Here is a 14,181-nt window from a genome sequence, read left to right on the forward strand (position 1 = left end):
CTGCCAGTGAGGACTGAATAGGCGGCCTCGGTCTCTGCCAGTGGGGACTGAAGAGGCGGCCGCTCCAGTTGTTTTTAACTGACTTTCACACTGTGCTCGTTTCACACTATTTTGCAAGGTTTGAGATCTGTAAAAATGGAGTTGGGCTACATTGACTTCTCTTTTCATTTGCTGGCTTGACACAACGTGGAGTGTAGCTAGGAACTATGGTGCCCAAATGTGTGTATTTCTTCTCCTTAGCTGAAGGCACTTACGCTATGCTAACGATCACTTATACAGTACAAGGACATTTTGGAGACATGCACTGTGATCATTTTCAAAGAGCATGCCACAGAACAGCATTGCTATCAGAGTTAATCACAGACAGTTTAAACTGTAAGGAAAATCTACTGAGAAGGATGTATATGTAACAACATTTTAAGTTAATTCTCAGAAAATAACTTGTTTTGAGAGTACTCCTAATGAACAACAAGACCTCCCACTAGCCCATAGGAAGCCCACTAGCCCTCCCACTAGCCCATAGGAAGCCCACTAGCCCTCCCACTAGCCCATAGGAAGCCCACTAGCCCATAGGAAGCCCACTAGCCCTCCCACTAGCCCATAGGAAGCCCACTAGCCCTCTCACTAGCCCATAGGAAGCCCACTAGCCCTCTCACTAGCCCATAGGAAGCCCATTTAGACCTCCCACTAGCCCATAGGAAGCCCACTAGCCCATAAGAAGCCCACTAGCCCTCCCACTAGCCCATAGGAAGCCCACTAGCCCATAGGAAGCCCATTAGACCTCCCACTAGCCCATAGGAAGCCCACTAGCCCATAGGAAGCCCACTAGCCCTCCCACTAGCCCATAGGAAGCCCACTAGCCCATAGGAAGCCCACTAGCCCTCCCACTAGCCCATAGGAAGCCCACTAGCCCATAGGAAGCCCATTAGACCTCCCACTAGCCCATAGGAAGCCCACTAGCCCATAGGAAGCCCACTAGCCCTCCCACTAGCCCATAGGAAGCCCACTAGCCCTCCCACTAGCCCATAGGAAGCCCACTAGCCCATAGGTAGCCCATAGGAAGCCCACTAGCCCATAGGAAGCCCACTAGCCCTCCCACTAGCCCATAGGAAGCCCACTAGCCCTCCCACTAGCCCATAGGAAGCCCACTAGCCCTCCCATTAGCCCATAGGAAGCCCACTAGCCCTCCCACTAGCCCATAGGAAGCCCACTAGCCCTCCCACTAGCCCATAGGAAGCCCACTAGCCCATAGGAAGCCCACTAGCCCACCCACTAGCCCTCCCACTAGCCCATAGGAAGCCCACTAGCCCTCCCACTAGCCCGCCCACTAGCCCTCCCACTAGCCCATAGGAAGCCCACTTGAGCCCCCCTCTGTTTGTACCCAACACATCATCCGCAGAGAAAGTCTAAACACATGGTAGTTAAGCTGACACATTAAGTCTTATTTATTTTACCAGGTAAATTGACTGAGAATATATTCTCATTTACAGCAACGACCTGGGGAATAGTTACTGGGGAGAGGACGAAAGAGCCAATTGGAAGCTGGGGATGATTTGAGGGGTAGTTTGGGAATTTAGCCAGGACACCCGGCTAAACACCTCTACACTTACGATAAGTGCCATGGGATCTTTAGTGACCACAGAGAGTCAGGACATCCGTTTAACGTCACATCTGAAAGACGGCACACAACACAGGGCAATGTCCCCAATCGATGTTCCCAATCACATTGTCATTCCACTAACAATTACAAAGCATCAACCCCACATAAACGTTACCCTGTAATGTTGACTTAAACCCCGGCCTACTTCCTAGTTGCTACATCTTACGCTTCAAACGGCTCTTAAGTTCTCAGAACAGGAAGACTCCTCTCTTCCTGTTCCCCCAACCAACCCAACCACTTGTTATTGTCGAACTGACAGCGTTCGTTAGCTGCAGCAAGTCGAGCCTCCTATTCAATCGACCAACGGAAAAGGCCTGAAGGGGGTAGAAGCATTGATCACAGCATCAATGAAAAATGTCTGGTTTCCATAGCTGGCCCTGGCCTGCATGTGACTCCTATCGGCCTGCCGGGTGAGTAATTTTTAGGCCCGTATATAGGGAACAGGGTGCCATTTGGGATGCAGTGAGGTCTGGTAAACTACTATATATCCAGTGGAGGAATCTTTCATCTCAGAGGCTGATACAACAATTATATAAGGAGATCTTTACCCTCTGACTTTAATCTTCTGGCTGACGACCATAAGGGCACAGACACACCAATAGTTTTGCTGGTCGAGAGTATCTAGCCCCTCTGAACGTACTTTGCGCACTGACTTTTTACATGTAGAATCGAGTGAAAAATGTCGACAGTCAGACATCTACAGTGGGTGGTCCCTAAAACACAGCACGCTGAATGATCGGCAGGCATGCTAGATCCACGTTTGATGCGACGTGTGCAATCCTTTTGAAGTTCAGTTCAGCTCCCGGTTGTGTTCGCATGATGTCTAAGCTAGTTGTGGTATTGGTTTTGTCTGAGGATATTGTAGTCTTCAGATCTTTTCAAATTGGAGGTCTTGAATGGTAACCAAAATCCTTTTGTTTGTTCAAGGACTTTGTAGTTCTATGGACTTTAAAGTTCTTTTTCACTTTTTCTATCATCAAACTGAGAATATACCTTTTTTATTGAAGTGTAAGATTTGTGAAAATGGCTCATGAACTCTATCCTTTGATAAGCGCAAGCTTCATGCACAGTTGACTGGTGAGCAGCCCACACCTCCAAGTCCAGCCAATGGAAAAAGACTCCTAGGTTGTTGTAGTGAAGCGATGAATTGACCTGACCACAGCACTCCGAGGTCTGACTAGAGGGGTTTGTAGGCCAACAAATTTTTTTAAAGGCAAAGTGTTTGGGAGCTGAAAGGGGAGGCTCACTCACAAAGCAGCATTGGGAGTGCAGCGAACAAGGCTGTCAGTTCCCATTTGTATGATGTACTGGAACTCTAACGGGCTCAGACTGCTGCCTCCTTATCATAACATCCTCTCGTGTGAGGCGGAATATTTGTTCTGAAGCACTCTGACCCGACAGCCTTAAACACAGACTGGCCAGGGGTGGGAGGAGGATTTGTTTGCTCTCGGGTTGTATGGGGCAGTATACAGAAGATGAGATGATACAAGTGGAGACCCAGAGATCACAAGATCCATGTTTAAATGCTGTTCAAATTTCCTATGAATTAAATCATGTGCAGATTGTCAATATATATGAAGTGTAAATATGGTTGTTTGTATGATTTTTAAATACTGTTCAAATTTCCTATGAATTAAATAAAAATGCCACTTGTGTCTATCACCTACAATACAGTCCTAATATGTAAATTGCCATTAAATATGGAGTAAAACATCATGGTGATGTATTGGCTCCCGAGTGGCGCAGCGGTCTAGGGTGCTGCATCTCAGTGCTAGAGGTGACACTACAGGCCCCGGTTCTGTATCACAACCGGCCGTGATTGGGAGTCCCATAGGACGGCGCACAATTGGCCCAGCGTCGTCCGGTTTAGGGTTTAGCCTGGGTAGGCCGTCATTTGTAAATAAGAATTTAATAAGAATTTGTTCTTAACTGACTTGCCTAGTTAAATAAATTTAAAACGTTCCAATCGGCTTTAATTTGCATGCTGAGAATGTTGTGGTAATATTAGGTAAAACTTAAAATGTAACTTTATCAATGTCCTTGAAGTGTTCTGTAGACCTCTAAGACAAGATTAAATGTATATTGCGTGAACATCAATGGAATATTATGTTAAACCTAAAACAGATATGCTATGAATGTCATAAAAACATCCTTATTTCATTCTTACCACATTAAGGGAATGTCCTGTGCAACCTAACGTCATTGCCTGAATGCCATCACAACTGAGCCTATTTTGTGTTTTGGGAACTTCTCTTTTAATGTACTCACACTGTTCCCACAACCTAATTACAGTTGAAGTCGGAAGTTTACATACACCTTAGCCAAAAACATTCCTGACATTTAATCCTTTTAAAAATTCCCAGTCTTAGGTCAGTTAGGATCACCACTTGTATTTTAAGAATGTGAAATGTCAGAATAATAGTGGAGAAAATTATTTCTTTCAGCTTTTATTTATTTTGTCACGTTCCCAGTGGGTCAGTTTACATGCACTCAATTAGTATTTGGTAGCATTGCTTTTAAATTGTTTAACTTGGGTCAAATGTTTCAGGTAGCCTTCCACAAGCTTCCCACAATAAGTTGGGTGAATTTTTGGCCCATTCCTCCTGACAGAGCTGGTGTAACCGAGTCAGGATTGTAGGCCTCCTTGCTCGCACACACTTTTTCAGTTCTGCTCACAAATCTATGGGATTGAGGTCAGGGCTTTGTGATGGCCACTCCAGTACCTAGACTTTGTTGTCCTTAAGCCATTTTGCCACAACTTTGGAAGTATGCTTGGGGTCATTGTCCATTTCGAAGACCCATTTGCGACCAAGCTTTAACTTCCTGACTGATGTCTTGAGATGTATATCCACATAATTTTCCTACCTCATGATGCCATCTATTTTGTGAAGTGCACCAGTCTCTCCTGCAGCAAAGCACCCCCACAACATGATGCTGCACCCCCGTGCTTCACGGTTGGGATGGTGCACTTCGGTTTGCAAGCCTCACCCTTTTTCCTTCAACCATAACGATGGTCATTATGCCCAAACAGTTCTATTTTTGTTTCATCAGACCAGAGGACATTAATCCAAAAAGTACGATCTTTGTCCCCGTGTGCAATTGCAAACCGTAGTCTGGCTTTTTTATGGCGGTTTTGGAGCAGTGGCTTCTTCCTTGCTGAGTGGCCTTTCAGGTTATGTCGATATAGGACTCGTTTTACTGTGGATATAGATACTTTTGTACCCGTTTCCTCCAGCATCTTCACAAGGTCCTTTGCTGTTGTTCTGGGATTGATTTGCACTTTTCGCACCAGATTACGTTCATCTCTAGGAGACAGAAGGCGTCTCCTTCCTGAGCGGTATGACGGCTGGTGGTCCCATGGTGTTTATACTTGCGTACTATTGTTTGTAAAGATGAACGTGGTACCTTCAGACGTTTGGAAATTGTTCCCAAGGATGAACAAGACTTGTGGAGATCTACCATTTATTTCCTGAGGTCTTGGCTGATTTCTTTTGATTTCCCCATGATGTCAAGCAAAGAGGCACTGAGTTTGAAGGTAGGCCTTGAAATACATCCACAGGTACACCTCCAATTGACTCAAATGATGTCAATTAGTCTATCGGAAGCTTCTAAAGCCATGACAACATTTTCTGGAATTTTCCAAGCTGTTTAAAGGCACAGTCAACTTAGTGTATGTAAACTTCTGACACACTGGAATTGTGATACAGTGAATTATAAGTGAAATCTCTCTGTAAACAATTGTTGGAAATATTACTTGTCACGCACAAAGTAGATGTCCTTACCGACTTGCCAAAACCATAGTTTGTTGACAAGAAATTTGTGGAGTGGTTGAAAAACGAGTTTTAATAACTCCAACCTAAGTGTATGTAAACGTCCGACTTCAACTGAACATATTCTGGGAATTAAAAAAGGCTGTTCTGTTAACATTTTTGCAACATCAAAGGAATATTTTGTGCATCCTGATACAAACATTATCTGAATGTCAACACAACTGGACATTTTCTGTGTTTTGGGAACATGCAGTATCTCTTGTCATTTCCCCACAATGTTACCACAACCCGAATGAAATGTTCTGGGAGCTTTTTAAAGAACAGACAATGTGTTCTGGGAACATTCTTGAAACATCAGGTGAATGTTTTTTGCACACTCTGTCTCCCTCATCTGCACAACTGGACAGTTTTTGTATTTTGGGAACATACCCCCCCGGTCAAACGTTTTAGAACACCTACTCATTCAAGGGTTGTTCTTTATTTTTACTATTTTCTATGTTGTAGAATAATAGTAAAGACATCAAAACTATGAAATAACACATATGGAATCATGTAGTAACCAAAAGTGTTAAACAAATCCAAATATATTTGAGATACTTCAAATAGCCACCCTTTGACTTGATGACAGCTTTGCACACTCTTGGCATTCTCTCAACCAGCTTCACCTGGAATGCTTTTCCAACAGTCTTGAAGGAGTTCCCACATATGCTGAGCACTTATTGGCTACTTTTCCTTCTCTGTGGCCCGATTTCATCCCAAACCATCTCAATTGGGTTGAGGTCGGGTGATTGTGGAGGCCAGGTAATCTGTTGCAGCACTACTTCACTCTCCTTCTTGGTCAAATAGCCCTTACACAGCCTGGAGGTGTGTTGGGTCATTGTCCTGTTGAAAACAAATGAGCGTCCCACTAAGCACAAACCAGATGGGATGGCATATCGCTGCAGAACGCTGTGGTAGCCATGCTGGTTAAGTATGCCTTGAATTCTAAATAAATCACGACAGTGTCACCAGCAAAGCACCCCCACACCATGCTTCACGGTGGGAAATACACATGCAGAGATCATCCATTCACCCACACCACGTCTCACAAGGACACAGCAGTTGGAACCAAAAATCTCCACTTTGGACTCATCAGTCCAATGGACAAATTTCCATCGTTCTAATGTCCATTGCCCGAGCAAGTCTCTTCTTCTTATTGGTGTCCTTTTTTAGTAGTGGTTTCTTTGCAGTAATTCGACCATGAAGGCCTGTTCTCCTCTGAACAGTTGTTATTAAGATGTCTGTTGAGGTAAAATGGCGGCAGAAGAAATGGCAGCAGTTTTACGGGTGCCCAACCAATTGTGCTATTATGTGGGGTTTCTGCAACCGTATCTTACGGCAAAAAAAAGAGCTTCTGGATATCAGGACAGCGTTCACTCATCTCGGATTAGACCAAGATTTTTTTCTTCAAGTAGGAAGCACAGGACATTCTCCGAACACCCGACAAGGCCAACATCCCAGTTATTTGCAAGAGGAAGAGACGCAGGTACAGAGGCACAGAGCGGGGTGCCTCCATAAGGATACACAGAAGGCGAGTGGGAAAGCTGCCGTTACCGTCAATATTACTCGCCAACGTGCAGTTATTGGACAATAAATTAGACGAGGTACGATCATGAATGTCCTACCAAAGGGACATCAAACTGTAATATCCTATGTTTCACGGAATCGTGGCTGAATGATGACATGGATATTCAGCTAGCGGGATATACGCTGCACCGGCAAGATAGAACAGCACACTCCGGTAAGACGAGGGGGGCGGTCTGTGCATATTTGTAAACAGCTGGTGCACGAAATCTAAGGAAGTCTCTAGATTTTGCCCGCCTGAAGTAGAGTATCTTGTGATAAAATGCAGACCACACTACTTGCCTAGAGTTTTCAGCTATACTTTTCGTGGCTGTTTATTTACCACCACAGACAGATGCTGGCACTAAGACTGCACTCGGTCAGCTGTATAAGCAAACAGGAAACTGCTCACCCAGAGGTGGCACTCCTAGTGGCCAGGGACTTTAATGCAGGGAAACTTAAATCAGTTTTACCTAATTTATATCAGCATGTTAAATGTGCAACCAGAGGGAAAATAATTCTAGACCACCTTTACTCCACACACAGAGACATGTAGAAAACTCTCCCTCGCCCTCCATTTGGTAAATCCGACCACAATTCTATCCTCCTGATTCCTACTTACAAACAAAAATGAAAGCAGGAAGCACCAGTGACTCGGTCTATAAGAAAGTGTTCAGGTGAAGCAGATGCTAAACTACAGGACTGTTTTGCTAGGACAGACTGGAATATGTTCCGGGATTCTTCCGATGGCATTGAGGAGTACGCCACATCAGTCACTGGCTTCATCAGTAAGTGCATCGAGGACGTCGTCTCCGCAGTGACTGTACGTACATACCAGAAGCCATGGATTACAGGCAACATTCGCACTGAGATAAAGGGTAGAGCTGCCGCTTTCAAGGTGCGGGAATCTAACCCGGAAACTTATAAGAAATCCTGCTATGCCTTGTGACGAACCATCAAACAGGCAAAGCGTCAATACAGGGCTAAGATTGAATCGTACTACACCGGCTCCGACGCTCGTCTTATGTGGCAGGGCTTACAAACTATTAGACTACAAAGGGAAGCACAGCCGCCCTGTGACACGAGCCTATCAGATGAGCTAAATCACTTCTATGCTCGCTTCGAGGCAAGCAACACTGAGGCATGCATGAGAGCATCAGCTGTTCCGGACGACTGTGTGATCATGCTCTCCGTAGCCGACGTGAGTAAGACCTTTAAACAGGTCAACATTCACAAGGCTGCGGGGCCAGACGGATTACCAGGACGTGTGCTCCGGGCATGTGCTGACCAACTGGCAGGTGTCTTCACTGATATTTTCAACATGTCCCTGTCTGAGTCTGTAATACCAACATGTTTCAAGCAGACCACCATAGTCCCTGTTCCCAAGAACACGAAGGTAACCTGCCTAAATGACTAACAGACCCGTAGCACTCACATCTGTAGCCATGAAGTGCTTAGAAAGGCTGGTATTGGCTCACATCAACACCATTATCCCAGAAACCCTAGACCCACTCCAATTTGCATACCGCCCAAATAGATCCACAGATGATGCAATCTCTATTGCACTCCACACAGCCCTTTCCCACATGAACAAAAGGAACACCTACGTGAGAATGCTATTCATTGACTACAGCTCAGCGTTCAACACCGTAGTCCCCTCAAAGCTCATCACTAAGTTAAGGACCCTGGGACTAAACACCTCCCTCTGCAACTGGATCCTGGACTTCCTGACGGGCAGCCCCTAGGTGGTGAGGGTAGGTAGCAACACATCTGCCACGCTGATCCTCAACACTGGAGCCCCCCCAGGGGTGCGTGCTCAGTCCCCTCCTGTACTCCCAGTATACTCATGACTGCATGGCCAGGCACGACTCCAACACCATCAAGTTTGCAGACGACACAACAGTGGTAGGCCTGATCACAGACAACGACGAGACAGCCTATAGGGAGGAGGTCAGAGACCTGGCCGGGTGGTGCCAGAATAACAACTTCAACATAACCAAGACTAAGGAGTTGATTGTGGACTACAGGAAAAGGAGGACCGAGCACGCCCCCATTCTCATCGACGGGCTGTTGTGGAGCAGGTTGAGAGCTTCAAGTTCCTTGGTGTCCACATCACCAACAAACTAAAATGGTCCAAACACAGCAAGACAGTTGTGAAGAGGCCACGACAAAGCCTATTCCCCCTCAGGAAACTAAAAAGATTTGGCATGGGTCCTGAGATCCTCAAAAGGTTCTACAGCTGCAACATCGAGAGCATCCTGACTGGTTGCATCACTGCCTGGTACGGCAATTGCTCGGCCTCCGACCGCTAGGCACTACAGAGGGTAGTGCGTATGGCCCAGTACATTACTGGGACTAAACTGCCTGCCATCCAGGACCTCTACACCAGGCGGTGTCAGAGGAAGGCCCTAAAAATGTTCAAAGACCCCAGCCACCCCAGTCATAGACTGTTCTCTCTACTACCTCATGGCAAGCGGTACCGGAGTGCCAAGTCTAGGACAAAAAGGCTTCTTAACAGTTTTTACCCCCAAGCCATAAGACTCCTGAACAGGTAATCAAATGGCTACCTGGACTATTTGCATTGTGTGCCCCCCCCCCCCCCCCCACCCCTCTTTTACGCTGCTGCTACTCTCTGTTAATCATATATGCATAGTCACTTTAACTATACATTCATGTAAATACTACCTCAATTTGCCCGACCAACCAGTGCCCCCACAAATTGGCTAGCCGGGATATCTGCATTGTGTCCTGCCACCCACCACCCGCCAACCCCTCTTTTACGCTACTGCTACTCTCTATCATATATGTATAGTCACTTTAACCATATCTACATGTACATACTACCTCAATCAGCCCGACTAACCGGTGCCTGTATATACCCTCGCTACTGTTTTTTTTTCACTGTCTTTTTTACTGTTTTTATTTCTTTACTTACCTATTGTTCACCTAATAACTTTTTTGTACTGTTGGTTAGAGCCTGTAAGTAAGCATCTCACTGTAAGGTCTACACCTGTTGTATTCGACACTCGTGACAAATAAACTTTGATTTGATTACTTGAATTCTGAAGCATTTATTTGGGCTGCAATTTCTGAGGCTGGTAACTCTAATGAACTTATCGTCTGCAGCAGAGGTAACTCGGGGTCTTCCATTCCTGTGGCGGTCCTCATGAGAGGCAGTTTCATCATAGCACTTGGATGGTTTTTGCGACTGCACTTGAAGAAACGTTCAAAGGTCTTGAAATGTTCTGTATTTACTGACCTTCATGTCTTAAAGTAATGATGGACTGTCGTTTTGATCTGTTCTTGCTATAATATGGACTTGGTCTTTTACCAAGTAAGGCCATCTTCTGTATACCACCCCTACCTTGTCACAACACAACTGATTGGCTCAAACGCATTAAGAAGGAAAGAAATTCCACAAATGAACTTTTAAGAAGTCACATCTGTTAATTGAAATGCATTCCAGGTGTCTACCTCATGAAGCTGGTTGAGAGAATGCCAAGCGTGTGCAAAGCTGTCATCAAGGCAAAGGGTGGCTATTTGAAGAATCTCAAATATAAAATACATTTGAATTTAACACTTTTTTTGGTTACTACATGATTCCATATGTGCTATTTCATGGTTTTGATGTCTTCACTATTATTCTACAATGTAGAAAAAATTAAGAAAAACCCTTGACTGAGTAGGTGTTCTAAAACGTTTGACCGGTAGTGTATCTTTTGTCATGTCCCCACAATGTTCTCACAAGACTGGTCCCACAACCTAATGAAATATCCTGGGAACCTTTTTAAATGTTTTATAGGAACATTTTTGCAACATTAGGCAAATGTTTTATGCAAACATTCTATAATCATCACCATTGGTTCTGTGAAAGTTTCACAGAACCAATTTTGGTTTGCTGGGAAAACATTACTGGTACATTATTACATTACCCGGAAACCCAATGAGAACTTTTGGGGAATGTTCTGTGGTGGTTTTTATAATGTTGTGCACAACATTTTAGTGAATGTTAGAACATAAAGATTTTATTAATAACATTCTCTGAATGTTTATCAACCTAATGTAAGAGAGAACCCTAACTAGAACATCATGGGAATCTTGGATAATGTTCTGGGAATGTTTCTAGTTTGCTGGGTATTGTCAATCAAATCTACAGTTGTAGACAAACAGTGAAAAGCTTACTTATGGGCCCTTCCGAACAATGCAGAGAAATAATATAAAAATAATAACACAAGGAATAAATACACAATGAGTAACTTGGCTATATGGCAGGGTCTAAAATGAACACACACCACCCGCCAAGTATTGGCACATTTACAGCTAAATAAATGCTGCAGTAGCTGTTTTCAAAGTGTTTCTGTCATTTTGGTTCATAGCTTGTTGCTAATCACACAAAGAACTAGGACTTATATATCTATCCATCCCGCGACGCACAGCAACACCTGGCTGGGGAGCTGTACACACTGAGATGGAAGTCATTTTGGAAGTGCTGCGCACAGGCATTGAAGTTGGTCTAATTTACTCAAGTGTACTAAAGTGAGACTTTGTCCTGTGTCTTGACTACTTACATTGTTTTGTTCACAAGCGAGGCTGTTTTTCAATGTTTGATTTTTGCTTCAACTGCTAGTGAAGGCACCGGCTACTAGTCAGATTCTGTCACTAACTAGAGCAGCTAGCGCCCTCGTTACCACGGTAACCTCCCGCCCTTAACGGGGGTAGCTGAATATTTTGTCTCTGTAATATTTTGGTTCAAATGTAAATATTTAGCAATATACCACTTTTTACTAGTAATACATTTGTTTGAGAAACATTACAAAGCATGAATGCTAATCTGTTTAAAAAAAAAACCCACCAAAACCTTTTATTTTTTAAATTATGGAAACAATCATGGTGGACCAAAACGTTTTTCAGGCCCTGTACACGGGTTACCAGTTCCGAGTCTGTGCAGGGGTACTTGAGGTAGATATGTACATATACTGAACAAAAATTTAAATGCAAAAATGTCTAAGATTTGACTGAGTTAAAGTTCATATAAAAATCAATTTAAATAAATTCATTAGGCCCTAATCTATGGATTTCACATGAGTAGGCAGGGGTGCAGGCAGGCCCACCCACTGGGGAGCCAGGCCCGGTGAAGAAGCCGAATGTGGAGGTCCTGGCCTGGCATTGTTACACATGGTCTGCGGTTGTGAGGCCGGTTGGACATACTGCCAAATTCTCTAAAACGATGTTGGAGGCAGCTTATGGTAGAGAAATGAACATTAAATTCTCTGGCAACAGCTCTGATGGACATTCCTGCAGTCAGCATGCCAATTGCACGCTCCCTCAACTTGAAACATCTGTGGCTTTGTGTTGCACATTTTAAAGTGGCCTTTTATTGTCCCTAGCACAAGGTACACCTGTGTAATGATCATGCTGTTTAATCAGCCTGTTGATATGCCACAGCTTCCTCTAAAACCGCCTGGTATAGAGATCCTGGATGTCAGGTAGCTTAGCCCCAGTGATGTACTGAGCCGTAAGCACTACCCTCTGTAGTGCCTTGCGGTCAGATGCCAAGCAGTTGCCATTGTCTAACTCCGCCCCCTCTGCGGTTTCTCTGTAGTCGCGACATGGAGAGTAAGGATACCCTGCGGGGTCTGCAGAAGATGGAGGACCGGCCCGAGGAGCGGATGATCCGGGAGAAGCTCAAGGCCACCTGCATGCCCACCTGGAAGCACGAGTGGCTGGAGAGACGTAGCAGGAGGGGCCCGGTGGTGAGCTGCTGCATCCTGACACACATGGACACAGAAACAAATGCATGCACACACAGCTATAATACTGTATAAACATGTTGGTCTACACACACACACACACACACACACACACACACACACACAGAACACCACACTGCTATAATACTGTATAAACATGTAGGTCTATACACACACACACACACACACACACACACACACACACACACACACACACACACACACACACACACACACACACACACACACACAGAACACCACACGGCTATAATACTGTATAAACATGTAGGTCTACACACACAGAACACCACACTGCTATAATACTGTATAAACATGTAGGTCTATATACACACACACACACACACACACACACACACACACACACACACACACACACACACACACACACACACACACACACACACACACACACACACACACACACAGACAGAGAGAGAGAGAACACCACATGGCTATAATACTGTATAAACATGTAGGTCTATACACACACACACACACACACACACACACAGAGAGCGAGAGAACACCACACGGCTATAATACTGTATAAACATGTAGATACATACACACACACGAACACCACACGGCTATAATACTGTATAAACATGTAGGTCCATACACACACACAGAACACCACACGGCTATAATACTGTATAAACATGTAGGTCCATACACACACACAGAACACCACACGGCTATAATACTGTATAAACATGTAGATGCATACACACACACAGAGAGCGAGAGAACACCACACGGCTATAATACTGTATAAACATGTAGATACATACATACACACACACACACACACACACACACACACACACACACACACACACACACACACACACACACACACACACAGAGAGAGAGCGAGAGAACACCACACGGCTATAATACTGTATAAACATGTAGATACACACACACACACACACACACACACACACACACACACAGAGAGAGAGAGCGAGAGAACACCACACGGCTATAATACTGTATAAACATGTAGATACATACATACATACACACACACACAGAGAGAGCGAGAGAACACCACACGGCTATAATACTGTATAAACATGTAGGTCCATACACACACACGAACACCACACGTGTGTGTACTTAGCGTACTGTGCCACGCTTAACATTTTATAGATCCAAGCAACTCTTAAATATTCACTACTCTAAAGACTGATTTGATACTGTTAATGCTTTGAAATAAAGTTTGTTTTCATGACTGAAATCTATCAGAATTGGACATGTCAAACCCTGGATGTTGCATCATTACGTTGCACCTAGTCTTTCACAGCAGACACAGAGGCTGACCTCTAGCCCCCTGATCTCTAGCCCCCTGACCTCTAGCCCCCCCTGACCTCTA

At 44.6% G+C, this 14,181-nt stretch overlaps 1 protein-coding gene across 4 annotated transcripts in view; it reads left to right on the forward strand.

The window, feature by feature from the left end:
- map3k1 (mitogen-activated protein kinase kinase kinase 1, E3 ubiquitin protein ligase) overlaps positions 1-14,181 on the forward strand; it is a 60,981-nt gene that overhangs the window by 20,133 nt on the left and 26,667 nt on the right. For 3 of the 4 annotated variants that reach the window (XM_014144678.3, XM_014144685.3, XM_045693621.2), the window contains exon 2: positions 12,635-12,785. In XM_014144678.3, the coding sequence (XP_014000153.2) occupies positions 12,635-12,785 (151 nt within the window). Of the gene's footprint in view, positions 1-1,862; positions 2,071-12,634; positions 12,786-14,181 lie in introns of those variants that run through there. The other variant, XM_014144689.3, reaches the window with a different exon arrangement.

This window comes from Salmo salar, chromosome 01 (assembly GCF_965601325.2).
Source record: "Salmo salar chromosome 01, fSalSal1, whole genome shotgun sequence".
In the NCBI taxonomy this organism is placed as follows: domain Eukaryota; kingdom Metazoa; phylum Chordata; class Actinopteri; order Salmoniformes; family Salmonidae; genus Salmo; species Salmo salar.